This window comes from Podarcis raffonei, chromosome 6, assembly GCF_027172205.1.
Source record: "Podarcis raffonei isolate rPodRaf1 chromosome 6, rPodRaf1.pri, whole genome shotgun sequence".
Taxonomy (NCBI): Eukaryota; Metazoa; Chordata; class Lepidosauria; order Squamata; family Lacertidae; genus Podarcis; species Podarcis raffonei.
The window spans coordinates 29,649,174-29,674,935 of record NC_070607.1 but is presented as its reverse complement, the minus strand read 5'-3'; the positions used below and the strand labels follow the sequence as shown (position 1 = coordinate 29,674,935).

General features: G+C 40.7%; 1 protein-coding gene across 2 annotated transcripts in view; it reads left to right on the top strand.

Moving 5' to 3' along the window:
- HS2ST1 (heparan sulfate 2-O-sulfotransferase 1) overlaps positions 1 to 25,762 on the top strand; it is an 89,586-nt gene that overhangs the window by 57,865 nt on the left and 5,959 nt on the right. The window contains exons 2-4 of one of the 2 annotated variants that reach the window (XM_053391858.1): positions 12,297 to 12,535; positions 18,995 to 19,080; positions 24,409 to 24,547. In XM_053391858.1, coding sequence (XP_053247833.1) covers positions 12,297 to 12,535; positions 18,995 to 19,080; positions 24,409 to 24,547 — 464 coding nt within the window. Of the gene's footprint in view, positions 1 to 12,296; positions 12,536 to 18,994; positions 19,081 to 24,408; positions 24,554 to 25,762 lie in introns of both variants that reach the window. The other variant, XM_053391857.1, reaches the window with a different exon arrangement.

The window sequence follows — 25,762 nt, the reverse complement described above, 5'->3', positions numbered from 1 at the left end:
AGAAGTGTATAAATGAGTTTGTGATAGGCTGTTACTATGCTTCTAAAAAGCCACAGGGAAAGAATGGTACAGTTTCATGTCTATAGAATTTTCCAGTATGAAATATGTGCCTAAAAAGAGCTTTCAGATGAACTGCATTTCCTAAGTTGAGCAAAAATGTGTCTTGCAGATCAAAAAGCATCATTTGCTAATAAGGAAACAGTGAATATTTTAGAAATCTTTGTAGCATTTTTTATTCTTGTGTTTGTGCTTGTTAACATATCAATAAAAATATTTAAAATGAAAAGAAATAAAACTTTATAGTTTGTTTTTTATTTCTGAAATTGGGAAGTAGAATAACCTGTTTGCATATGGTTAACATTAGATAATCATTGCTAAGAACAATTCATACAACACCTCCCTTCCGAATGTAAAATGTTACAAATCCTGGCTTCTGATTTAGCAGCTGGCCTGGTTGCCTGTGGTGAGTAATGCTCTCCCAGCCAAGTTTTCTCTATGCAATGAATCCTCTGCATGCAGCTGGTTCATATGCTCTTTGGGCTGAAGACCTACTAACTCCAAAGCCCCACTTGCAATTTCTAGCATGGTTTCAATGCAAACGTACAGTGTGCTGCTGAGAGGAACATGGCTTCTGCACATTCATTGCACAATTGTCAGGAAAGGTTCACCAGGTAGCCGCTCTTGGTGTAGCATTGCAGTCTTTCATCCAGTGACCATGCTTAGTGCTTTCAGTTGCCCTTCCCAAGAGTCAACCTTCCTGATGTGAGACATATACATCAGCAAGAATGGAAAGCAGCTTCCCCCAGTCATTAACATACATACTCCCACATGGCATAAAACCCTCACCACAGACGCTATATGTTGTTAAATGTTAATGTCCTTGTCAGAAGACCTCAGTAAATAAGTAGTTTGGGAGTTATGTATTAGATTGCATGGCGGTAGGGACTATATAGAGTATGTAAATGAAACTGTCAAATACAGAATTAGTTGCTGTTTCTGTAATATCACAGCGTTGTCTTTCTGATTGCACAGCAGCGAGGAAAATAACTGAGCAAGAAGACCTGAAGGGGAGGGTGGATATACCTTCCTCCTAGAGCAAGGGTGGAGGATTTGTAGCCTTCTAGATATTGCTGGACTCTACCTGCATCAGCCCAGCTGGCACGGTCAGCCATAGGGGATGATGGGAGGATAGCAGGTCTAAAAAGGGATGTGGGTGGCATTGTGGTCTAAACCCCTGAGCCTCTTGGGTTTGCCGATCGGAAGGTTGGCGGTTCGAATCTGTGTGATGGAGCACCAGATGCAGTTTAGTCATGCTGACCACATGACCTGGAAAAGCTGTCTGCAGACAAACGTGGGCTCCCTTACCCTGAAGCGAGATGAGCGCTGCACCCCATCGTCGCCTTTGACTGGACTTAGCGGTCCAGGGGTCCTTTACCTTTTTTATAGTATACCCTAGTAGGCTCCCCACCCAAGCCTAGAACCGAAGAAGGTTCCATGCCTCTGCACATTCACATACATGGGATTGTTTATGTATGGATGACCACTGAATGAACCTTTACAGCAGTGTGCTTCCCAAACTTGGTTTTGGACTACAATTCCCATCATCTCTGACCACTGGTCCTGCTAGCTAAGGGTAATGGGAGTTTTGGTTCAAAAACAGCTGGAGACCCAAGTTTGGCTTCACAGGAATCTGCAACCCCCTTCGCTCACCCCCATGTAATCTGGAACTCCATGCGTCTTGCAGGACAGGATGCTCAAATTAAGCTGCCGTACATTTCAGCATTGCATAACGGTTTTATTTTAGAATGGCAAGCTAAACCTTTTGAGGTTTCCAGTGTACAGTGTGTGTATTCCGTAGGGTGCAGTATGCTCATACAATCTTAGAAATTGTAGAATTCCTGAAAAGGATTATGTGATGCTAATGAAACCCTAGCAGGTTTTCAGCATCAGTAGCTCTAATTTTCAGACAGCTGCTGCATTAGATTGTATTTAATGATATCGAGGCCCAGCTGGAGTTGTCTTAGCTGACTTTGCTTACCAGTCGAACAGAGCACCAGGTGTGATTGCTGGAGTGTGGAAATAATTCTGTTGTGCATAGGCTATCATCAGCAATGCTATTTGCTCTCTCGTCTAAAGATGTTTTTACTCGCTGTTGGAGAAAATAAACACTTTGGACATTGTTAGTAAATACTGGTTCATTAGTCTAATGCTATTTATAGCAAAGTGGCTACAATAGTCATTAATGTCTTCGGTGGAGGGGCATACTAGAATTAAATGTAGAAGACTAGCTGCTAGTGGGTTTGGCTGTTAATGTGATCCAGGGCAGTTTTGTTTCTTGATAGTGCTTAATTACATGGAGTTGTATCCAACGAATCATGAACAGAAGGGAAATAGCTGCTCACAGACACTTGTACAAGTGGTAGCGTAAAAGTTGGCTCAATCCTAAGAGGCTCCATAGAAGAATCTGCCCGTTCTTTTCTGCAAGTGGATGAATACACTTGGATTTAGCTTCACCTTTCTTGCACAGTACTCCAGTTCACAATATAAAATAGCTTTTCCATGAGCAGAGGGCACTTTCCAACCAATTATTTACGGCATTCATGCAAATAACTTTTCGGAGAAGTCAGCCTTGCCAACCATTTTCCATCCCATCGTGGCTGTTGCCAGCAGTGGACTTGCAGCAGATTATACGTCTGCCATGGCACTGTAGTGTTTTTAAAGTGCCAGTATTACTGTTGCATGTGCTTCTCATACGTCCCCTAGGGTTGCCATATTTCAAACATGGACGTTTTTGAGCTATTTTTAGGGGAAGTTGCCATACATCCGGATTTTCCCAGACACTTACACAATTTCTGCTTAGACACTGCTATCATCTGCGGTATTCCTGGTACAGTGGTACCTTGGGTTACAGACGCTTCAGGTTACAGACTCCGCTAACCCAGAAATAGTACCTCGGGTTAAGAACTTTGCTTCAGGATGAGAACAGAAATCACGCGGCGGCAGCAGGAGGCCCCGTTAGCTAAAGTGGTACCTCAGGTTAAGAACAGTTTCAGGTTAAGAACAGACCTCCGGAGCCAATTACATTCTTAACCCGAGGTACCACTGTATGTCCTAGCTAGCCTTAAAGAAATAAAGAATACAAAACAATTCAGGTGAGCTAGAGCTAGTTTTGTTGATAATCCAGTTATGGCCACTAGGACTTTTAGGAAAGGTCCACATAATAATCTATGTGAATTTGATCCTATGTGGTTGTGTGTTCTAATCTTGTTTCTAGTCTATACGTTGCAGCTTTTTTATCCAAGAAATTGAACTCTTAACTGAAATCTCATAGCAGCATCAGAAACAAGCACTTCACATTTCTAGGACATTACTACAAACTACAAAATGGTTCCTTTGTGGACAAAATAGACTAAAAAATACTAAACTACTGCCAAAATGTGCATCTAAGTGCATTTTAGACACACACAGTGTGGAAGAGCAGATATAATTTTAAATGGCATTGCTTCAGTCCTGTCAGGGATGAGCATAGTGCCTGTGTGCAAAGTCGGTCCCATTTATCTTAATACAGTGTTGTTTTATACACTCAACCCTTCCTTCTACCATCAAGGTAGATGCAACACCCAAGAGGCCATTGTAAAGAATGAGAGAGGTCTGTACACGTCTCTTATGCAATCCACTGTTTTTCAGATTCAAATTAAGCTAACACAGAGCTGAATGAGACCAATGTATAGAAATCATGCAGTGAAATAGAAATTAAAAATCAGATCCATTAAAAACCGAATCCTAATGACTGCAAAAGGGGAAAAAAATAACTTGCAACATAATCATTTTTTGCATTGGAACTTGGATTACATCTGATTGGCTTTCTGAAGCTTTTTTTTGTTCCAATGTCATGTATTTTTTTTTAAAAAAAAAGGTTTTATTTTGAGGGTTGTGGTGTAGCTAATGTGATCCTTTAGTCTAAATTGCATCTAGCTCATAGACCTGGAAATAGCTGTAATCTCATCATCTTTATCATAAATCCATCTCTACTCTGAGCTGCAGATTATATCTTTATAAGATTTTTTTTGTAAGTAGGTCTTTGAAAGGAGCAGTCCTTTTTTAAGTGAAGCAAAATACTGCTTTTATTTGAGTTATGCCACATACTAACACACCCAGATGAAGTATGGAGAATTTGAAACAAGGGCTTTTTTCATCCTATCAAATGTCCGATGCACTCTGACTAATGCATTGGCTGGATTTTTGGTCCTAACAGAATCGTTTCTAATTCATGTAGGAAGATAAAAGCGCTTAAGTTTGTTATGTGCTCTGCAGACAAAACTATACTTTTATAGCACTAGCGTCACAGGCCAGATGTATTAACAGTACTGGGTTTTTGCAATCTTTTTATTTAGTATGGCTCTTCCAACAGTTTTAGGAGTCACTTGGGCTGACTGAAAGCCTAATGATTGATTCCAGGGATTACCATGTGCCCTTTGAATGTGTGTTTCCTCTCTAGTTGCATCTCACTTTAAAAACATATCCTTGAGTTGAAAATTTTCATCGTGACAATTGCAAAAGAACCCTGACCTGCTCAATAACTTCCAATTTGATGGATGTTTCTGAATAATACAAGTAAAATATTCCAGTGTATTCTGAAATATTTTAAATTCCATTTACCAACTTAACGTATCTCATCAGAAGTAGTGAGCATAGTATTAGTCATTTAGTACTCAGCACCTTTAAAATCTGGAAAATTTCACCATCCAACTTCAAAAGGTTATGCTCTCCTTAAATAACTAATAGTTCACATAATGTTAGGCAACCCTCTGGCCCCAGGGCTACCTAGGGTACTCAACAAAATTTTATACAGGTGCCAAGAAGGAGAAATGAGGTTAAAGGAGATGCCCAAGAAAGGAAGAGAAAAAACATACCAAAGGGGTGTCCCTTTGGTATTTTGGTCTGACCCCAGTCACAACTGGCTTTGACCCCATCATTAGGTGGCCTTCATCATATCACTTCAGTGGGAATGTGGTCTGCAACTGGGGTGGGGGTAGGGAGTTAACTGAAGTGCACAATGAAAGCTGATAATATTAATCTGCATTTTTGCACTTGATAATCCAGCCCTTTTCCTCTTTGTGGTGCAAAAAAGTACTCCGTACCAGTATTAGAAACTGGGGTAGAAAAGGTAAAGGGTAAAGGGACCCCTGACAATTAGGTCCAGTCGTGGATGACTCTGGGATTGCGGCGCTCATCTCGCTTTATTGGCCGAGGGAGCCGGCGTACAGCTTCCGGGTCATGTGGCCAGCATGACTAAGCCGCTTCTGGCGAACCAGAGCAGCGGACGGAAATGCCATTTACCTTCCCGCCGAAGTGGTACCTATGTATCTATTTGCACTTTGACGTGCTTTCGAACTGCTAGGTTGGCAGGAGCAGGGACCAAGCAACGGGAGCTCACCCCGTCTTGGGACCTGGGTGGTGGGCGCCAAAGCAGAATGCCTAATTGCCACCGGGGGGTGGGGGTGGGTCGGCAACACTTTTTATTTATTATTTTGATAAGCATGAACTAATACGCAATTCATGTAAGTGACACATTGTTAATGTCACATTTTTAGCAGAAATTGTTAATACATGTTTAATTTGGTGTTTACAAGAAAAATATTGGTACCATACTTCAGTTTTCAAAACACTCTACTCTTTATTGTTATACTCCTTAACATATTGCCTATCCTTAACATATACTTCGAGGCTTCAAAGCACGTACATTTCACTAATCCTTGAGTGTCAGCCAGACACAAAAAATGGCAGGCTTTTGAAGGTGCTCGCAAATCAAGAGGTGCAAAATGCGCCTGGTAATTTTGAACCCTGCTCCGTAGTCATGAAGATAGCTTAGTTAGTAGGATATCTCACAGGCTGCAGAAGAATAGCTTTACATTAGGGAAACTGTGACATAGTTAGAAATGTCTCAAACTCAGGGAGCACCTGCACACACTGAACAGATTATTTTCCTACGTAGGAAAATCAACACTTGCAGCTTGTACACTGTGTACACTGCTCTAGCTGAGAAAAGGAGGTTGCTGAATCTGAAAGCTGCTGTGTCAGCTGTTCTGTACTGCAAGCTGAGTGGCTTTCCTGAAAGTCTTCTCCTGAGAGGGCTGCCTGGGCTGCCAAGAAGTGTGAAGTCTGGGTAGCTTTCTTCTAACTAGTTACACTATCGGGAATGGGGCATTCGGGAATGTTCATTGTTCTTATACACAAACCTTGACTACTTTGACATAAGCCGGACTTTCCTCACCCGTATCACCTATTTCATGGGGATAACGGTCCAAAGTTTTGCTGTCACTTCAAGACATTTGGTACTCAGCTTATTTTCTACTTCTTTGCAGTGTTAGAAACTGATATATGAAAGTTAGGAGCTAAATGGCACCTTAAACAGAGGTTATGGACGCAACAACGGAAAGTCCAGGCACACTTTTTTATATCAAGAATACAGTGCTGAAAATGAATGAACTGCATCTAAAATCTTATGTTCATTTTCACAGGGTCTAGTCCTTCCCCTCCCCTAATATTCTTATGATGTCCCTTCTCCAGTCTTTGGAGAATAGCTGGAAGTGGGGAGGCAGAAAAAGGTCCTCCTGAAATCTTAGGCGCAGTACTGCGCCCAGAGCTCAGAAACGGCTCGCGCTGTTGAAATTCCCTGCTGTGCTGTTGAAATTCCCTGTCACAAAATGCGCCTCAAACAATGGGAGTTCCTTTGCCAGTGTTATTTTAGAGTCTTCTACTGCAGTGTTGCTTGTTCCTGTTCACAATCTTTGGCTATGACTTTGAGTTGATCATTTAGTCCTTTTTCTTTAAGAGACTATATGAAGTCCCCCCTCCTTTAAAGTTTACAGCAACATTGAGAACAATTAAACCACTTGCTTCTCACTGCATCTATTTCCCCCTTTTCACTACCTACAGTTAACTATGTGTGTCTGTGTCTGTTTTTTCGCTTATTGTCTCAACTATATTCTTCTTCACTGTTCTGTCCTTTGGTGGTTTAAATTATCTTCTCTCATTCAGCTTGAGCTATTTACATGTCAGTCCCTTCATTTTGAGCTGCTTTGTGCCTCTGTACTCTTTAAGTTTTGTTTCGTTGGTGATCATTGTTTCATGCCATCTATTTCACATTGTTTGAACTACATACTATGTCCTCCAATTTTTCTTAGCTTCCTCCATTTCATGCATTCTCTTCCTGTTCATTTTTTGCTGTCTTTTTTTCTTTAGAAAACAAATGAATAACCAAATAGAGGTGATTTAAATCTACCTTTGGTAGTTCATTCACATATTTTCATATATCATTGCCTAGTGTTTGATGGAATTTTTCTAGGATCTACTGCCCACTTGTATCTGGCACATGGTTTTTATGATTTAGGAATAAATATCTCCTTCCCATACATATTATTTGAAATGCATGGCTCTCAGGATTTTTTCCTATCATCTTTAGATTTAGAATTGTTATCCTGCTCCTCCCCTCTTGTTCTTTGTAGACAATATCTTAAATTGTGATCCTTTGGCAGGGATTGTTTGAAAGTTAACCCAGCTGTGATTGCTGTATGTAATAATTTGAATCCATAGGCAGAATAAAGTAGAAACCAACATCATCACCAGAGAAGCTGATAATGCCAAGGGTTTCTTCTCATTACCTCTCAGCCAGTCCAGCATTTTTTTCATCCAAAACGCAGTATGGTTCTGCAAATTATTTGTCTGTGAATTAAAAGTGATTCCACTTTCTGAAGGAAATATTGTTGTTAGAGAAGCAACAGAACTTTCTTTCTTGACAGAGGTTTTTTTGTTTGTTTGCTTAAAATACCATTAAAAATGTTTTGTTTCTTTAATCATTAGCTTAGCAAGCCATCCCCTGCCTCACTTGCTTAAGCAATGCCCGCCAGAGACAAGGAGAGAGCAGTTGGAGTTAGCTGATGTATCAATATATAGCCCAAAATTGATTTGAAGTCCACATCGTGATAATGGTTTTATAAAATTTGGCATGGTGATATATTGTGAGTCACAATGTATGTGTACATGTGCTATGTAAAAAATTGTGATATAGGGAAAACCGCAAAGCAGGTCATCACTTCTTTCATGATTCCTGCTGCTCCTGTTGCTCTGTACTATAAAATAACAGCTGTAACAATATGTTAGTAAAAATGTATCAGTTTTAGACCCCTAAGTAGTAGCAGTTGCCAGGACGTTACCCCGTTTGCCTCTGCATAGTTCCATCCTCATTTCAGACATTGTGATATATTGGTATATCGTGATGTTTAGCTGGTGATATATCACGTTGTTACAAATCGGACCTCGCTCAGCCCTATTAGCTGCTGTTATTGCTATAAAGCTTTGCCCAACACCTCAGGACCTGCTGCAGCTGGATTGGCACCGCACAGCACCTGGGCGGACTGATACCAACAACTCCATGGGATAGTTTTTAAGGACTTGTTACATTTTAATACTGTCTTCTTGTGATTTTATTAATATGTTTTGATTTTATTTGCAATCCACCTTGGAAGGGTTTGCATCCTGATAGGTGGAATACAAATAATGATAACAAATGCAATTTACCTTGCATACTGACTCCCTGGTGAAGCTGTCCCTGAAATAGAGGAGCTTTCTGACAGCTGTAGGATGTCCTTTATTCCTTCCTGCTCTTTGGTCTACAGCTGGAGCGGGTCTCATTAGCAGTTTTTGGAAGGGAGTGCCAAAGCTGTTTCCTCCTCTTTAGAACTTGGAGGGTAGGGAGAGAAGATAGCGTATTTTTCCTTCAACGGTTTTCAGAACACATGGCTGATTTTTAATACACTGTTGTATATTGAGGGTAGTGTGTAAAGCTGTTCTCTCTCCCCATCCCCATAAAAAGGCGGTAGGAAGGGTTTTACATACTTCCTTCGGAACCTAGCTCCCCTCTTTAAAATGGGAAGCTGTCTTTCCACCTTCCAGGAGACAGGGAAGGGAAGAGTGTGTACCCACCTAAATGTTGCAGGTTGTCTTTTGCAACCTGATCTTAAAGAGCATGCAGCTCTGTTGAGCCATGTAAGAGAATTGGACCTCGACTAGTTGCTTGAGGGCAGCTACCACAGGTGTGTGGCTGTTTTTCACCCTGAACTTCAGCCTTCCAACACCAAGTGCCCAGATATACCAGTTTGGTTAAATGTACGACCAGAGCTTCTTTAGTCAAACTGAGAAAAAACACCAATAGTTCTAAAAGCAATTTCATGTCCATCTGGCTTGCCATAGGGAAATTTTCAAGCTGTGCCTACTTGCCAGCCATATTCAGTAACACCAGCCTCCTCTTTTCTCCCCTCCCCTTCTCCATTTGCTGTAATCCCATTCAATAGCACAAGATCTATGCATAGTTGTGTGGTTGTCTTCCATAAAATACATTCATACCCAGGAGGGAATGGGCTTTTTTGCTCAGTGTTTTTGAAAACCTGGAATTTCATTGAGAAATGTCATATGTGACAGCCATAAGTATAGCTGGCTTAAAGAATGGACAGATTTACAAGGACTAAGTCTTTCAGTGGGTATAGATCCTATATATTCTGCTCTGGTGGCGAGATGCTGAATATGGGAAATCACCATAATCATATAAGTTAATATCTTGCTTATGAGTTTCCAGAGGAATATGAATGATGGCTGTTGGAGACCGCATGTTAGACTAGATGACGCTAGACCCGCCTCCCTGATTGATCCAACAAATCCTTGTTTAGGTGAATGGACCAAGTTGTGTGTGATTGTATGGTCTTGTGATTTTTGCATTCCACAAAACAGTGTATGATTTTGAACATTAGATGTCGTGATGTTGGAAAGGGCTGGAATCATGAGGTAAGAAGTTTTGGGACAAGCCAAAGTGGACTTTATTAACACAAATCTAGGAGATGTTGAGGTCCTGACAGCCCTGACTCACCTGTAAAATCTTGGATAAACATACAGGCATGAAACCAAGGAGGGAGATGAACAGTGTGCTTATATGTGTGCACAGGACAGGAAGACAAAAGATTAGGCTAAAAAAACCCAAGTACCAGGGTTTCTGACCTATAGAGAGTGTGTTTTACTTCCCCATGCTTGTATCAATTACATCTTTTTAGCTTAAATGAAAAGCCTTTTCTGTTAATCTGAATATCCTAGTTTGAAATGCTGATAAATGCTGTAACGGAGAGAAAAGGCCCACATGTAATTAGACCCTATCATAATTCATATACCCTAAGGGAACAGATATGAAGTTGTACAGGTAACTATTAATTAGGATATCTCAAGTTCTTATTGTCTGGTCTAGCACTTTTCTCCTTAATTTGGGGAAAAGAATATTTTAATCTCATATGCTTAGAGCCTGTAAATGGAATAGAGCCAAGCTGAATATTGAGACAGTGTGGTTGGAGTCTGCTCTGGCTCTTCTGAGTGTTTCTTTACAGGCTTTTAGATGCAAGGATTTGAGAGTCTGACATCATTCAGTAGCGCTGAATTAACATCAAGAATGAACCTATGCATATTCTTGACAACTATGCCAGTTAGCTAATTAAATAATTTGCATATAATGCTGCAGGAAGAGTTGAGCAAACCTGGCAGGAAGGGCAGGACAAAGAAAGACAGCTGGTCGTCTGAGCATCTGGTGGTCATAAAAAATGCCCAGAATTCAACCTTTGGAATTTAATTTTACATTGTGGACCCTGCTGGATTATGATGATGTACATTTTTGTGTGTTGGTTTACTTTGGGTCTTCCAACATTTTGAATGTTGAACATATCAGGTAATCGAGCATTTAGCTGCATATGTTTAGTTGTGCCTGTTGCACGCCCCCCTCATTTTCAAGAAAGGCCTCTGTTGCCTAGTCCTACCTTTTAGTTTGCAAAACCAATATGCTTTGTTTGTTAGCTCCTCATGTTTTCATTCAGCCCTTCCATAAGAGGCCAGGGTTGTGTGCACATAGTAAAAATACATAACTGAACATGTGACAGGGCACCTAAAGAGGAAATGAATACAGAAAGGCAATGTTTCCTCTTTTTCCTACTTGCAAACTAGCCATGGGCATGTCCCTAATACCTCAAGCATTCCATTTCACTGTGATTCTGCTGCTAAGCTTAAAACAAAGCACTCACACATAGAAAAGTAGAGTTGTCGTGTACACCTTGCTTGCTAAATGAATGTGAAATAGTTGGAGGGATTATTATTATAAGCATGGTGGCCATGAAATGAAGGCAACTGAGAGAGAGAGCATTAATCAGTTTGGCTATGTTGAGTTTGAGTTGCATGGCTGGACAGCAACAAGTACAGTGGTACCTCGGGTTATGAACTTAATTCGTTCTAGAGGTCCGTTCTTAACCTGAAACTGTTCTTAACCTGAGTTACCACTTTAGCTAATGGGGCCTCCTGCTGCCGCTGCGCTGCTGCCGTGCAATTTCTGTTCTCATCCTGAAGCAAAGTTCTTAACCCGAGGTACTATTTCTGGGTTAGCGGTGTCTGTAACCTGAAGCGTCTGTAACCCGAGGTTCCACTGTATTAGTAGTATTAAGGCAAGGCAGTCTGCTTTCAGGCCAGACAGAAGCGACCAGCCCAGCATACATTTAAAAAGGGCACTTAATTCAACTACTGGCTATGCTGTGGGGTAAGGTCAGTTAGCAATTACATGGAAAGATGTTGTGGACTTGAGCTGAAGTGTGTGCTGTCTAGGTTTTATCTGCTGTTCAGTTCAAGGATTGCAGTTGCCTCTCCTGCTTTGTTCACTTCTGTTTTGCTACGTTTTTGTATTCAAGATTGGCATTCTGCACCTTTTTAAAAAAATGATGATCGTGTCGTAAGCTGCTTCCACTTCTATTCTTATCAGACTTGCAATTAATATATCTAATTGGATTTTGCAAAGCCATTCATTGTTATATCATACACAGGGGAGTGGGCTTAATTAAAATAAGCACAACATCCGTTTTATCTAAATTTCAGTTCCTCTTTGCAATTAATTGACTAAACCCTGAATGGTCAGTAGCTAATGTTCTGTAAAATTCATATTATGTGCAGTATCATTTCATCTATCATTGCAAAATGCTAGATGTTTTGTAGCAATTATTTTTAGATTGGCTGGTGGAGGGGGGGAAATTACTGTGGAAAAAGTCTTCTCGTAGATATTTCTTCCCTTACTCTTGTTAACCCTTAATGGAGGTTTCATTTTTAAGTTCCCAGGCATTGTATCTTAACACCACATTTTTAAAAGGTTTAAATTGAAATTTGGTCAAATGAATGAATGAAAATTTGCTCATCAAATGGTTTGTGCACTCTGTTTCTTTTTACAGAGAGGGCTATTGCAAAACACGAAGTCCGAGAAATTGAGCAGCGTCACACAATAGATGGCTTTCGGTCAGATGTTGTTCTGGATGAAGATGATGATGTGGTGATCATTTATAATCGAGTACCTAAAACTGCAAGCACGTCCTTCACAAATATTGCATACGATCTTTGTGCACGGAACAAGTACCATGTTCTGCATATCAACACAACCAAGAACAATCCTGTGATGTCTCTGCAAGATCAGGTAGGTTCCATTGGTTAAGATATAAGCTTTCATTTCCTTAATTGTTTTATTTTTACATTGGGTATTTTGGTACACCAGCAGTAAAGTATCAAGTATGAAGAAACATTTGACAGTAACACCCAGTAGAGAGCAACAACATACAGGTTTTAGTAAAATTGTTACTTTAGAGCAAAAATAAGCAATTCAGATGTTTTGGATTACAGTTCCCATCATCTCTCATCATTGAATGTAATGACTGGGGCCAATGGGAGTCCAACAAATAGTTTTTTCTAATCACTTAGGTGCATGATAAATCAGTTAGAGGTCTTTTGTTGAGTAAACGGTTTTAACATGTTGCTAAATAAAAGGTAAAATACATAAAAACAACATCTGGATGGCACCTTGTTAACTACCCTTGACTTAGAACCTGGCAGAACAGGAGATGCTGATACCATACATACTATTAAATTTGTATTTTAATTGAACTCAATTAAATAATAATATAATATAGATATTGTCACTTGGTAAGCTTGAGTGATTTCTTAACACATTAAGGCAAAATTTCCAGTGTTTTCCTCCAAAGCCCCTCTCTCCTTAAGTTAATTTTTATATGAATTGATAATGCCTCCCACCCTGCTGTTGATAGGATGCAAAGCTCTGGTTTTCTCTAACCCCTGCCTCTCTTTTGCCCTTTATACTCAGCCTATCACAAAATCATGTTCTTTCCTTCATCAGCATTGTGAAAATATCTTGGCAATTTCCTTGTTGTCGCTCAAGCCATCTCCCGTCTTGAGAACGGCAACTTTCCACTCTCTGGCCTCCTGTTGCCATCCTTCAGCCCTTCCACTTATTTCCAGCTGTCAAAATTAATCACTTGAAGTTTTCATAAGTAGTGTCTCTGCTTCCCTCCCCCCCTTTTGTTTTGTCAGATTTTATAATGAATTGATTTTAGAATGCTGTATTATTTTACTGTTGTTAGCCGCTCTGAGCTTGGCTTCGGCTGGGGAGGGCGGGATATAAATAAACTATTATTATTATTATTATTATTATTATTATTATTATTATTATTATTATTATTTAAATGTGTGTTTCCACAGAGGGCATACTTCGTACAGTGCCAGGCACACTTTAGTAGTAAAGAAGCTTATTTTGCGGTACAGCAGAACCACTGCTTGTCAAGAGGGGACACCACTCTAGCACTGTGTATCTGATAATGATGATGATGATGATGATGATAATAATAATAATAATAATAATAATAATAATAATAATAATTAATAATTTATTATTTGTACCCCGCCCATCTGGCTGGGTTTCCCCAGCCACTCTGGGCGGCTTCCAACAAAGATGAAAAATACACTAAAATGTCACATATTAAAAACTTCCCTGAACAGGGCTGCCTTCAGATGTCTTCTGAATGTCAGGTAGTTGTTTATCGCTTTGACATCTGATGGGAGGGCGTTCCACAGGGCAGGCGCCACTACCGAGAAGGCCCTCTGCCTGGTTCCCTGTAACTTGGCCTCTCGCAGTGAGGGAACCACCAGAAGGCCCTCGGAGCTGGACCTCAGTCTCTGGGCAGAACAATGGGGAGGAGACGCTCCTTCAGATATACTGGACCGAGGCCGTTTAGGGCTTTAAAGGTCAGCACCAACACTTTGAATTGTGCTCGGAAACGTACTGGGAGCCAATGTAGGTCTTTCAAGACCGGTGTTATATGGTCTCGGCGGCCGCTCCCAGTCACCAGTCTGGACAACATCATTCATTAATTTTATTTAATAAACTAATATCCAGCACCCTTCAACTCCCAAGAGTTTCCATGGCATCCAAGTTAGTGTCCACCAGTTATCCAGAGGATAGTTAGCTGGCAAACCTTTAGTGGTCAAAGGCCTAGAGATTTAACAAAACAAAGCTTTATTAAATACAAACCCTATACTGTGCCCTGTACCATATCTGGAGAGAACTCGCTAATTGATAAGCCATTTTATTCTGTAGCATGCATTTCTCCCAGGTTTTGCTGATTCCATAGTGGCTTGTCTGGCTTGTTTTCTTTGATCTTTAGAGAATTGTTGATGTTCCCATCTGCCAAGAAAACTGAAATCTTTATACCATTCATTTTCTACTTTTTTCCTTGCAGGATTTCTTGTTCTCCATCAGAGTACATTTGATCTCTCTTTCAATTCCGGGAAGCTCATCTGAGCTTAAAACATAAACAGCTTAAACATACCAGAAGTTCAAAAATAGCTTTTCAGTTATTTTTCTAAAAGTGCTAGGGGAAAAATACATCTGTAGAAACTTGCTCACATATTTTGGTCTTTTGTTAGTTAAATGCCAAAGATTATCTTGAATTTAAAATACTAAGTAATTGCCCCAATTTTCTATACTATATGTAAAGTGGAATTCCTAAATAATGGCAAAAATATCCATAAGACTATATTTGACCCTGAATAGTTTTAATATATTGGTCACTTGTGGGTATTCTGTTAGCTTACTGCTGACCTGTTCCATGAAAAGCTTTGGCCACCAAATGCAGCATTATCAACACAAATTAAGTGTTAATTCATAAGTCTGGATGTGAGATGACAGACAAAATATTGGTATCAAAGAGAGCAAGCAGATGGTTCCCACAACTAAAATATTTTGGACTAATCTGCCATTCTGATGGCCGCAGAAAATGTGAAAACACAGTTTCCCCTAGAATGGATTGTAGGATAGTCAAGAATTTGGCAATGGACAATTATGCCTTCTGCATTCCAGATCACCTCACTGGGACCCCTTATCCAGCATTTATGAATTCTCTGGGAGAGCAGAATTGGGTGGAGATTGGAGATTAAGACAGTAGCCATTCTTACTGCAGTTGGGGATTGGTCGTATGTCAATCCAGATAATATCAACACAATTGGCAGGATCTGTGACCTATGGAACCTGGCAGGATCTTGATTTCAGAGGTTTCATATTTCCTAGGCAACTAGGCTATTATAGAGTGCTTCTGGGTCATCCTAATATTTGCTTCATTATACCATGTTTCGGCAGTAGCTAGGACAATTTTTCACCAACTTCTATCAAGTAAGACTGTTTCAGTCCTTTTTATTTCATTCAGAATTAGGGCACCATTTGATTCCTCATAACTCTGCTGAGTATTAAGATCTGCAGATCAATTTGAGAGTCTGTTGGTGTTGAGTGGCTGTTGAGGATGAGCCCCTGGTGCACTGCAGTGACCCTGCTTATGACAGACAAGGGCACTATTGGGGGAAACTGATTTTCTAGATCCATTTTGATCAGGGTTTAGGCCCAGTTTAGGCACAGAAATTGCTTTGCTCACCCTATATGATGACCTCTGCTGGGAGAAAGAAAGAGGAAATCTGTCCCTGTTAATTCTCCTTGATCTTTCAGCAGCTTTTGATAACCATCAACCATGGCATCCTTTTAGAGCAGCTGTCTGAGCTTGGGAGTGCATATGGCACTACTTTGCGGTGGTTCCAGTCCTACTTTCACGGTCATTTCAAGAGGGTGCAGTGCTCTTTGGCCCTGTGGAGCCTTCAGTACATATATTTAGGCACCAAGTGAAATCATTCCTCTTCTCCCAGGCCTTTGCTTTGGCTAATTAAATAATCTATTGCCTTTTAAACTGGGTGGGGGAATATTGTTTTTGTTTGTTTCTATGGTATATATTTTTGTGTTTGTATGTTGTAAACTGCCCTGTGGTCCTTGGATGAAGGGCAGTATACAAATTTAATAAACCATAAAATGCTTTTTTTTTATTTTCATCTATCTATGAAGTTTATTTGAATTAAAAGGGAACTAAGAGTGGGATTGGGCTCTGTTTTGTTGCAGCTGTCCCTCTGGAGGCTCTTTCTTAGTGTTAGATAATTGTATTTGACAATTAAAGGAAATACATTAACGGTTTACTATATCCCATGTTCCCATCCCACAACATAGCACAGTGAACTGAACATTATTCTAACAAATGCCAATATGCTCCTTACTTAAATAACTAGCAAATGTTGGCCTCTTCAGAAAACCACATATGAGACATGCTATAAAAATGTTGCAGCATTTAGTCACCCAAATCTCCCCTTCCATCTCCTTCCCATGCCATTTCTCTTCTGATAGTGGTTAGTGAGCCTGCCTACTTCTGCAGGGCTTTTCACTCTCTCTTAGGTTCATGTGTATGCATGTATTTGGACTTCTGCAAACCTCAAGTTCCACCTTAGTAGACTGATAGCTGCTCCTTGTTTCGACCACGTGGCTGCTGGCTGTCGTCGCTTGCGTTTGCTATTTGAGGGAGAGATATCAACATCTTGCAGTTGGAAGTACTCTCCATTTTAAACCGTCTTGCTGCCTCAAGTAAACATCAATACAGACAATGCCAGGGAAAGCAAAATTCAGCTTATGTGGAGTACTCAGTCTTTTTATTTATTTCTTTTTGCACAAGTAGCTAAAGCTATCTGGCTGAGTGCTAGAAGAAACAGCAGCACATCAGAGCTTAACTTCAGATTACATTCCGCAGTTAGACAGAAAACATTACAGACATATATTTCTCTGTGTTTGTCATTTATGATCTCTCTATGCATATATTTATGGATCTACATATACCCTATGCATTCATTATAATGTGAAAGCACCATTATATGTTACCATGAATATAGGGCTCCTTGATCAGTTATGAGATCTGTACAGTCGGACGTCTCTGCTTTAATTGTTAAGACCATATGCCTTTATCTGTTACGGTACAGAGATACTTCCTGGTGTGTTCATTTTGTGTGTGCCTTAGTATATCAGTTTCTAAAATTGCAGTATTAAGAACCGAACAGATGGTGGTATTCAGATTTATCAACTCTTTTTCTGAAGCCAAACGAACAACCTCTGGCTTCTCCACTTGGTTAAACTACTCAAAAATGGTATCTGGTTTGGACCGTTTGAGTCACTTTGCTACCTTCTGAATGTCATGATTTCTTCTTTTAACACCAGTTCAAATCTTCCTGTGCTCATGTTTATGTAGCCAAAACCACATCCACCTACACAGAAGAGAGAATTACCAACAGACACGACTTAACCCCAAGGTTAAGTCTGCAGAAAAAAAGGAAAAAAACAAACAAACACCTAAGTGGGCACTCCAAAACAGCCCCATAAAGCTGAGAAACCAAGAGGGGGAAATCCTGGGCAAGGTATATAATGGAATGGCTTAATCAGGATGGCAGAGAAATATTATTATTATTAGAATTAGAATTTGCATATCATCCTCTATCCAAACATCACAGGGTGATTTACAACAAGCATTGTAGCAGAGTTCGAATCCCCACGGCGGGGTGAGCTCCCGTCTTTTGGTCCCAGCTCCTGCCCACCTAGCAGTTCGAAAGCACCCCTAAGTGCAAGTAGATAAATAGGTACCGCTTTATAGCGGGAAGGTAAACGGCGTTTCCGTGTGCTGCACTGGTGCTGGCTCGCCAGAACAGCTTCACCACGCTGGCCACGTGACCCGGAAGTGTCTGCGGACAGCGCTGGCTCCCGGCCTCTTAAGTGAGATGAGCGCACAACCCTAGAGTCGGACACGACTGGCCCGTACGGGCAGGGGTACCTTTACCTTTACCTTATTGTAGCAGAGAGGCATCTTATTGTCCCAATAACCATCTCTCCCCCACCCCCTCAAAAGGTATTTACTAGAAGTGGTCATGTCACTGTTTTGGCAGTTATGTGTGTTCACATTCATGTGTCCATCTGTCTGCCTTCACACAAATTATGGCACTGGCATGAGTGAAAGGGATCATGGGATATGTTCAAATCTGAAAGGAAGGGAAGGTGGTAGACCTACTTGGGAAGCAGGTAACCCATTTGCTGGAAGTACCAGAAACTCTCCCTTGGCTTACACCTATTTATATGTTTGCAAATTTCAGACTCTACTTGGCAAGCTGAACCATTTTGGGGTTTGCAGCTAACAGGCCCATAAACTAAGCTCAGGTTATGGTGCAGTTGCCCTGGAATACGGACATTAGGAGAGGAGGATTTCAGCACTCTTGTTTTTAAAACGAATCACTCAAGAGAAAGCAAACAGATTTGCAGAATTTTATATGTGGGTCCCCTTGAGCTGTTGCATTAATTATTGCACTTTAATCTTAATAGTGTGTGCTTTTTGCTAGGAAGCCCCTAGTTCAAAACCCAGGTCGCCTATGAGGTTCTTGGTAGCCTAGGACATGAGACTGCTTTCTCAGCCTCTCACCTGTAATAGAAGGAAGATCATGCTGCCCAGAAAAATGGCAGCTTTTAAGGATTGCTAAGAGGATCTATGAGAGGCACTTTGAGCCCTTTTGGAAAATGCTGTATCAATATGAAGTATCATTATGGCTATGTTAAGAATGCTTTCGAGTGGAGCATTTACTGTTATCACTTGCTATTAGCTGAGTTGCATCTCTTAATACTAGCCTATTTCATTGATCTCAAATTTTTCTTCTAAGCATTAAAGAATTTTTTCTTCTTCCCTCCCAGGTACGATTTGTGAAGAATGTAACTTCCTGGAAAGAAATGAAGCCAGGGTTTTATCATGGACATATATCCTTCCTGGATTTTGCAAAGTAAGCCACATAACATACAATTCTGTTTGCAGCATTTTGAGTCCTTGTCAGCTCATTTTTTTATTGTTCAAGCACTGCACTGATTCACTTAAGAGTTTACTGCCCTCTAATGGTCATGAACAGAAATTGCACCGTGACATTCTGAACAAGCTCTTTTCTCCCCCTCTATTATTTTCAGTAAAGCTTTTCTCTTCCCCACTGACTTCTCATTCAGATTGATTTCAGTCTTTTTCTCCTGGACATGCATTTCCTGTTGATGTGCTTTGGTGACTAAGCTCTTGGAAAACATACTTTCTTAATTTAAAAAAAATATCTGGGTCTGAAAGCACAAATATATAACTGGAGTAGAGAATGGTGTGGGGATAAAGCTCAGAACAGTCTTGCTGAGCAGCAAATCAAGGAATTAACCAGTTCCCGCTTGGTGATTTTAGTCCTTTAAGTAGTTAAGATTCTCTACAATTTCTTTTGTCTTCTAATTGCTACTAATCTGTTGGTGCCACCCCTTTCCCAAAACTTACTAGTGACCACCTGCTCTCCTGTAGAGCCTTTCATATTAGAAGTTGCTTTGCAAAATAAATTTTAAAAAAGCCTGCTGTTCCCTGGGCTGACTCTACCATATCATACAAGAGAACCCCCACGACAAATTTGAAACACTAGCCAAAAATGGATATATGTGCTCGACAACAATTTTGTCAGCCATGCAAATGAAGGAAGCAATTATTTATTTTTAATATTTGATTGAGCCATTAATGACTCCGCTCAGTGCTTTCAGCCTTCCTTTAGAATAGCAAATCAGCTTACTGCCTTCAGCGGTGCAGTATTTCAGTAGCACAGAGTACTTGACGGTAGTGCCAGAACATATGGAAAGAAACCCCCTGTTTAGGTTTCAGTCAGTATCTCTTCAGGTCTTCTTCATAACAGTAGGGCTGCTGTACGTCTGGGTTTTCCCTGGACACGTCGGAGAATCAGGCTGCAAAAATGACATCAGGGTGGATTTTTGCCGAATCGGCAAAACGTCCTTGGAAAGCCCGGAGACGTATGGCAACTAGGGCAATTCTTTTTTAAAAATATATTTAAAAATCCAAAAAATATTCATTTTTGGATTTTCATTTTTGGGAATATGGCTATCCTAACAACAGGCTGTGGTAGTTTGGATTCAGTGCTATCGGACTTGCTGCCTCTTGAGAAACTTCTTGTTTTATGGCCTCGTATTGCCTGCTGTCCTGTCCTGCCAACCTAGCAGTTCGAAAGCACGTCAAAGTGCAAGTAGATAAATAGGTACTGCTCTGGCGGGAAGGTAAACGGCATTTCCGTGTGCTGCTCTGGTTCGCCAGAAGCGGCTTAGTCATGCTGGCCACATGACCCGGAAGCTGTACGCCGGCTCCCTTGGCCAATAAAGCAAGATGAGCGCCACAACCCCAGAGTCGTCTGCGACTGGACCTAATGGTCAGGGGTCCCTTTACCTTTATTGCCTGCTGTAGCCAATCTGACTTGTAGAAAATGGCTCCATAAATGCCTACTTACATGTGATGGCAGGAATCATATTGAGCAGTGTGGTCAGGTGGGGAGAGATTAGGCTTTCTCTGAAAGAAGTGCATTTCTTTCACCCCCACTTAAACCATACTGGAACAGGAGCTTCCTCAATGCCCAGTTTGACACAGAGTCCTAAACTAGCACCAGAAGTCCCTTCTCGAGCCCAGAAGCGGGGGAAACTGAACTGCATGGCAGCTGCTCATCACGATTGCTACCACTCAGCTGTAGACTTCATTGTTTGCCCTCTGTTCTGCCCATCTGTTTGACCTCAGCAACGAATCTGCCTGCATCTCTTGCACATTATCTAGGTTGTGAAACCGGATGTGCTCTTATCGTGGGAACTCGTTACAAGAACATCACAAGCGGAGGTCAAAAATGATACTATCCCACCCCCTTCCATTCCCACCCTTTTGACATGTATGCTCCCTTTTTAAGGGCCAATTCTCTATTACAGCCTTTTCCAGGCTGGTACCCTACTGATGTCTGCGGTTACAGCTTTCATCATCCCTGACCATGGGCAAAGCTGGCTTAGGGCTGATGGGAGTTGGAGCCCAAGATATTTGGAGTTATATGCACCAGGCTAGTGAAGGCTGCACTATTGGTTAACCAAGATGAAGGGAAAGGTCTGTGAGATGGACTTCAGCTGTTCATTTTATCTAGAATCCATCTTAATTTATTTGCTGTGACAAATGTGGAAAACGATGGGGGGGCACCATAAGTTTTATGTTCTGTACATTTTGTGCATGCAACGTAATATCAGACAGAGAGTGCTGAAGGTTACAACAGCAGCTGAAATGTACTTGTAAAGAAATGGTTGCCAAACTTCAGTCTCAAAAAAGAATCCCCGAGCATAAAATTGCATTGCTTCCTCCAAATTCAAAAGTGCAATATGCTATATTAATAAACCTCTTGCATTGAATACCTAATGAAATAATAACCTTGTGAGCAGCTAGGTAAGTGTTACTCTATCCTCTACATTATTCATAGAATAAAACTTAAAACATTTTGTAGGTACTGTAACTTCAGTCTAAAAAACATTTTGCCTCAAGAAAGGCAGCTAAGCAATTTCACAAATTTCATTCATATGCATATTTTCCTCCAGGGTTGCATTATCCTTGTGGCTTTTTTTGTTTGTTACCCTTTCACCTAAATGATTTATTTCCCCCCCTGCAACAGCTTGCTTTCTTCTATTTGTGGTTTCGATTATTAAAATAACAAATTGAATGCAGTGCTTGCTCTCGGCAATAGGCGAGAGTAACTTGTGATGTTGCGTTATTGCATTAGAGAAGTGTAAAATCTTTCTGCAAAGATTCATCCTCCTTAAAAAAAACTCATAATGCTTTGATTCAGTATATACGCTCATAAAATTACACTGAATTTCAAAACTTTTATGACAGTGGTGCTGGAGCTGTCTAGAAATTTCACTTAAGTGGTAGAGAACAAAAACTCATGCACTATTTTTATTTTTTATTTTTTAAACCCCATTGATTCTGCCTCATTCTTCATTCCTTTTAATTCATTTATTCATTTCTCTGGGTACTTGGAACCATCATCTGTCAAATGAGCTGATGAATGCATACAGGGATTCCAAGTGTTTATCTCGAAATGCCAAGGGGCCCTGACCGGATTTGGGGTCCCCCCATTAAGCTAAATGTTTGAGTAAAAAAAACTGAAGCAACAACTTGTTATTATAATAACTTATAATTATTATTTATGCCCTGCCCTCCCCGGCCAAAATTGGGCTCAGAGTGTCTAACATCAAATATATAACATATTATCATAAAATTAAGCAATCGATTAAAATACATCCTAAAATCAAATCAGAATCAAAGTGAAATCTAATCAGATGGCAACCCGCAAATGAGGGATGGGGACCTTAAATTCTCACCAGGCCTAAATCATAAGCGACATGACTGATGATGGTGGCAGTAAGCTTTGCCTCCTCCCATCATGGTGACAGCATCTTCCTTTCCAGATACATCTCTCTTGCCTCTGCTTGAGGAACGGGCAGGAGTGGGCTCAGCAGAGGCCTGGCCTCATCTCCCTTTTCGCTTTTGTAATGGAAAAACTAAAGACATGGTGTCTCATCCTCTCTAAGTCTTGAGTCGGATTCCAGTAAAAAGACAATAGTGGTAAAAGTAACGGCAGCCAGCATACAGAACCAAGAACGGCAGCAACTCAGGGCCATAACCTGGTTGGAAGCCCGCTTCCAAGTGGAGTCAGGAAAGATGTTCCATCTGGCCATGCCTGCAGTTGCTGTGCCATCATGTGCTCAGTGACCTTTTCCAAAAAGGAAAGATCTATCCTGTTCTATTTTTTATTCCCCACCTATCTGACTGGGTTGCCATTCTAAATCTTGTCATCACATCCCTGTCTGAAGACTGCCTTTTCAGGCATAGGTGGAGACTGCTCCAACAAAAGACAGAACCTCCCTTCCCAATGTGGCAATTTTACTATTTGGTCAGTGGACTTGGCTGACCTTAATGAGCCGGACTGGGAAGGGTTTGGCATCCTGAAAACAAGCAAGGCTGGCAGATCCAAGCAGCTGCAGTTGATACCTTTGTTCTGTCCGTTGCCTTGCTAACATTGTTGTAACTGTGGCAATGCATGGGGAAGAGTTTAAAAGCATCTTTTTTTGGTCCTTAAAGCAATAAAGCACCGAAACTGTATCTACAGCCCTATTTTTGAATGTCCAGGTTTATAGGCTAGCTTTGATGGTTGTTCCTGGCATGTAATTGATTTTCATATTTCTTTAAACAGATTTATTTTTGCACGTTGGAAGGCAGTTGGTCTAGTATACATCAAAGCTGTTTAAAAGCATCTTTGTAGTTCTTACCATACAGTAGATTAACTGCATTCTGCTAAATCAGCAATATTCAGTACGAAGTGCAGAGTACGTTCAACCGACAGACCACTCTTATTTTGCCTGCAAGCCACACAGTACTAATTAGTGTACGAAGGTTGCCCTGCCTAGCATGGAGACATGCTCTGTGTCAAAGCAGAATGTGAACAGCAGATAAATAGAACACCCGCGCCCATTCTAAAACTGTGTGTCGGGTGCATATTGGTGGTATTGTTGTTGTTGTTATTATTAATAATAATAATAATAATAATACAGATGATTATGATGTCATTGGCATAATTAATGCTTGAGTTTTCATAAAATAGCCATGCAAAATATGTCTTAAATATGGCAAGCATGTTAACTGCCAAAGTGCTAAGTTCTAGCCAGTGCTAGAATATTTCAGATCTGTTGCACTGAGCTAAAATTTAACTGCCTTTTCATCTACTATTCCATACAAAGCATGATCATTTTTGTGCAGCAGCACTTTAGAAAACCAAGGGCAATTTCTGAGTATCTCTCTTGTCCTCCTACATTTCACCCATCTGGTCATTGTGGTCACACCAGCTGCATTATCTTCTTTGTTACAAAGCATAGTTTTCAGAGGCCGCATCTGTTGGAGGGAGAGGTACCAGATAGGACTTTTGCTGATAATACTTGTTAGACACAATAAACTGAATGAGTATATGTAAATATTAAATGTTTATGTTTAAAATTTACCTCAATGGAATGCTGTTGGGATAAGATTTCTTGGAATGTTTTCTAAAGCATTTATACCCTTTAATACCTTTGAAACAGGAAAAAGTAGTATTGTCAGTTTCCCAGCACTCCTCCTAACTTGCCTTAATATGGCAAAATAGAATGGTCTGGAACAAACTTTGACCCCAAATCCACTTTTACATCATGCAGGAAACTCTTTGATTTGTCAATCGGATTTATCTCTTCTGTTTCAGATTTGGTGTTAAAAAGAAACCAATATACATCAATGTCATAAGAGATCCTATAGAGCGGCTGGTTTCCTATTATTACTTCCTGCGCTTTGGCGATGATTACAGGCCTGGACTCCGAAGACGAAAGCAAGGGGATAAAAAAGTAAAAGTACATTTTGGCAGCTTTGTTCATGGCTTTAATTATGGAGATAATAACTGAACTCAAAACGTAGCAATTTTGAAAAGCAAATTTAATCCAGAACAATAGACTCAATCCTAAAATACAGTTCCCACTCACAGGAGTCTTCCACGAATGCAAGAACCTTTGGTCTAATGGAGGCATCTGCTTGTGTGTGCGTGTTTGTGTTATTATTAATATTTTTTAATCTAATCCTTCCTGAACCACCTTCTACACCATTCTTGATGGTCTCACAACTCTCTGGAGCAGTTTATTAGGGGTCTTAGGAGGGCTCATCAAAGACCGTCTCCATCTTCATACCTGTTAGAAGGTCCCAGAAGCACTTATTCCATGAGTGAAGTGCCACTCATGAGAGATTTGCGTTTGACTCAATATTAATTGTGTAAAGATAGGATTGCAATGAATTGTGCATTAACTGTGGACAAAGGGAGCTATGGAAATATGGTTTAATGTTGAACGAGGAGCTCCACATTGTCTTAGACCAGTGATGGCCAAACTTGGCCCTCCAGCTGTTTAGGGACTACAGTCCCCATCATCCCTGACCACTGGTCCTGTTAGCTAGGGATGATGGGAGTTGTAGTCCCAAAAACACCTGGAGGGCCACGTTTGGCCATCACTGTCTTAGACCAATGGCGCATGCACATACACGCAACTCTCCGACCTTCTATTTTTAAAGAGCAAATAAGAAGGCACAGAGCACAGAGTGGTGTCCCTCCTTGTTAGTTAAGTTTCCCCACTCAGTGTTGTTCCCTGGGCCAGCATTTGTCTATAGGTCTTCAGAATGACTTTTCAACACTAGCATTTGATTTCCCTTGGTAGCAGCAATATGACTTGTTTTCTGACATAGTGGCTTTTGCAGAACAAATATAAGTAGAATTTAAATTGGTTGCTGTTAATAAATCGGAATCCAAGAACTTCTGAAGTCGGACACATCCATGGCACATCGTGGGCTATTTTGAGTCACCGTTCAGTTCTTGCTGTGGTTACCGTGTGTTGAGGCAATTGCGAATCTTGACAGCGCCCACAAAATGGCTTGTGGCTCTGCACACCAGTGCAGTTGTCACTTTTGGGACGCCAGCAGCTGCATACCAAAAGCCACACTGCAGTGAATTCTCTGTGTGCCAGCCACCCCTCACTATCTCATTGTGCGGTGACCACAGCTGGGAGTCAGCATGTACT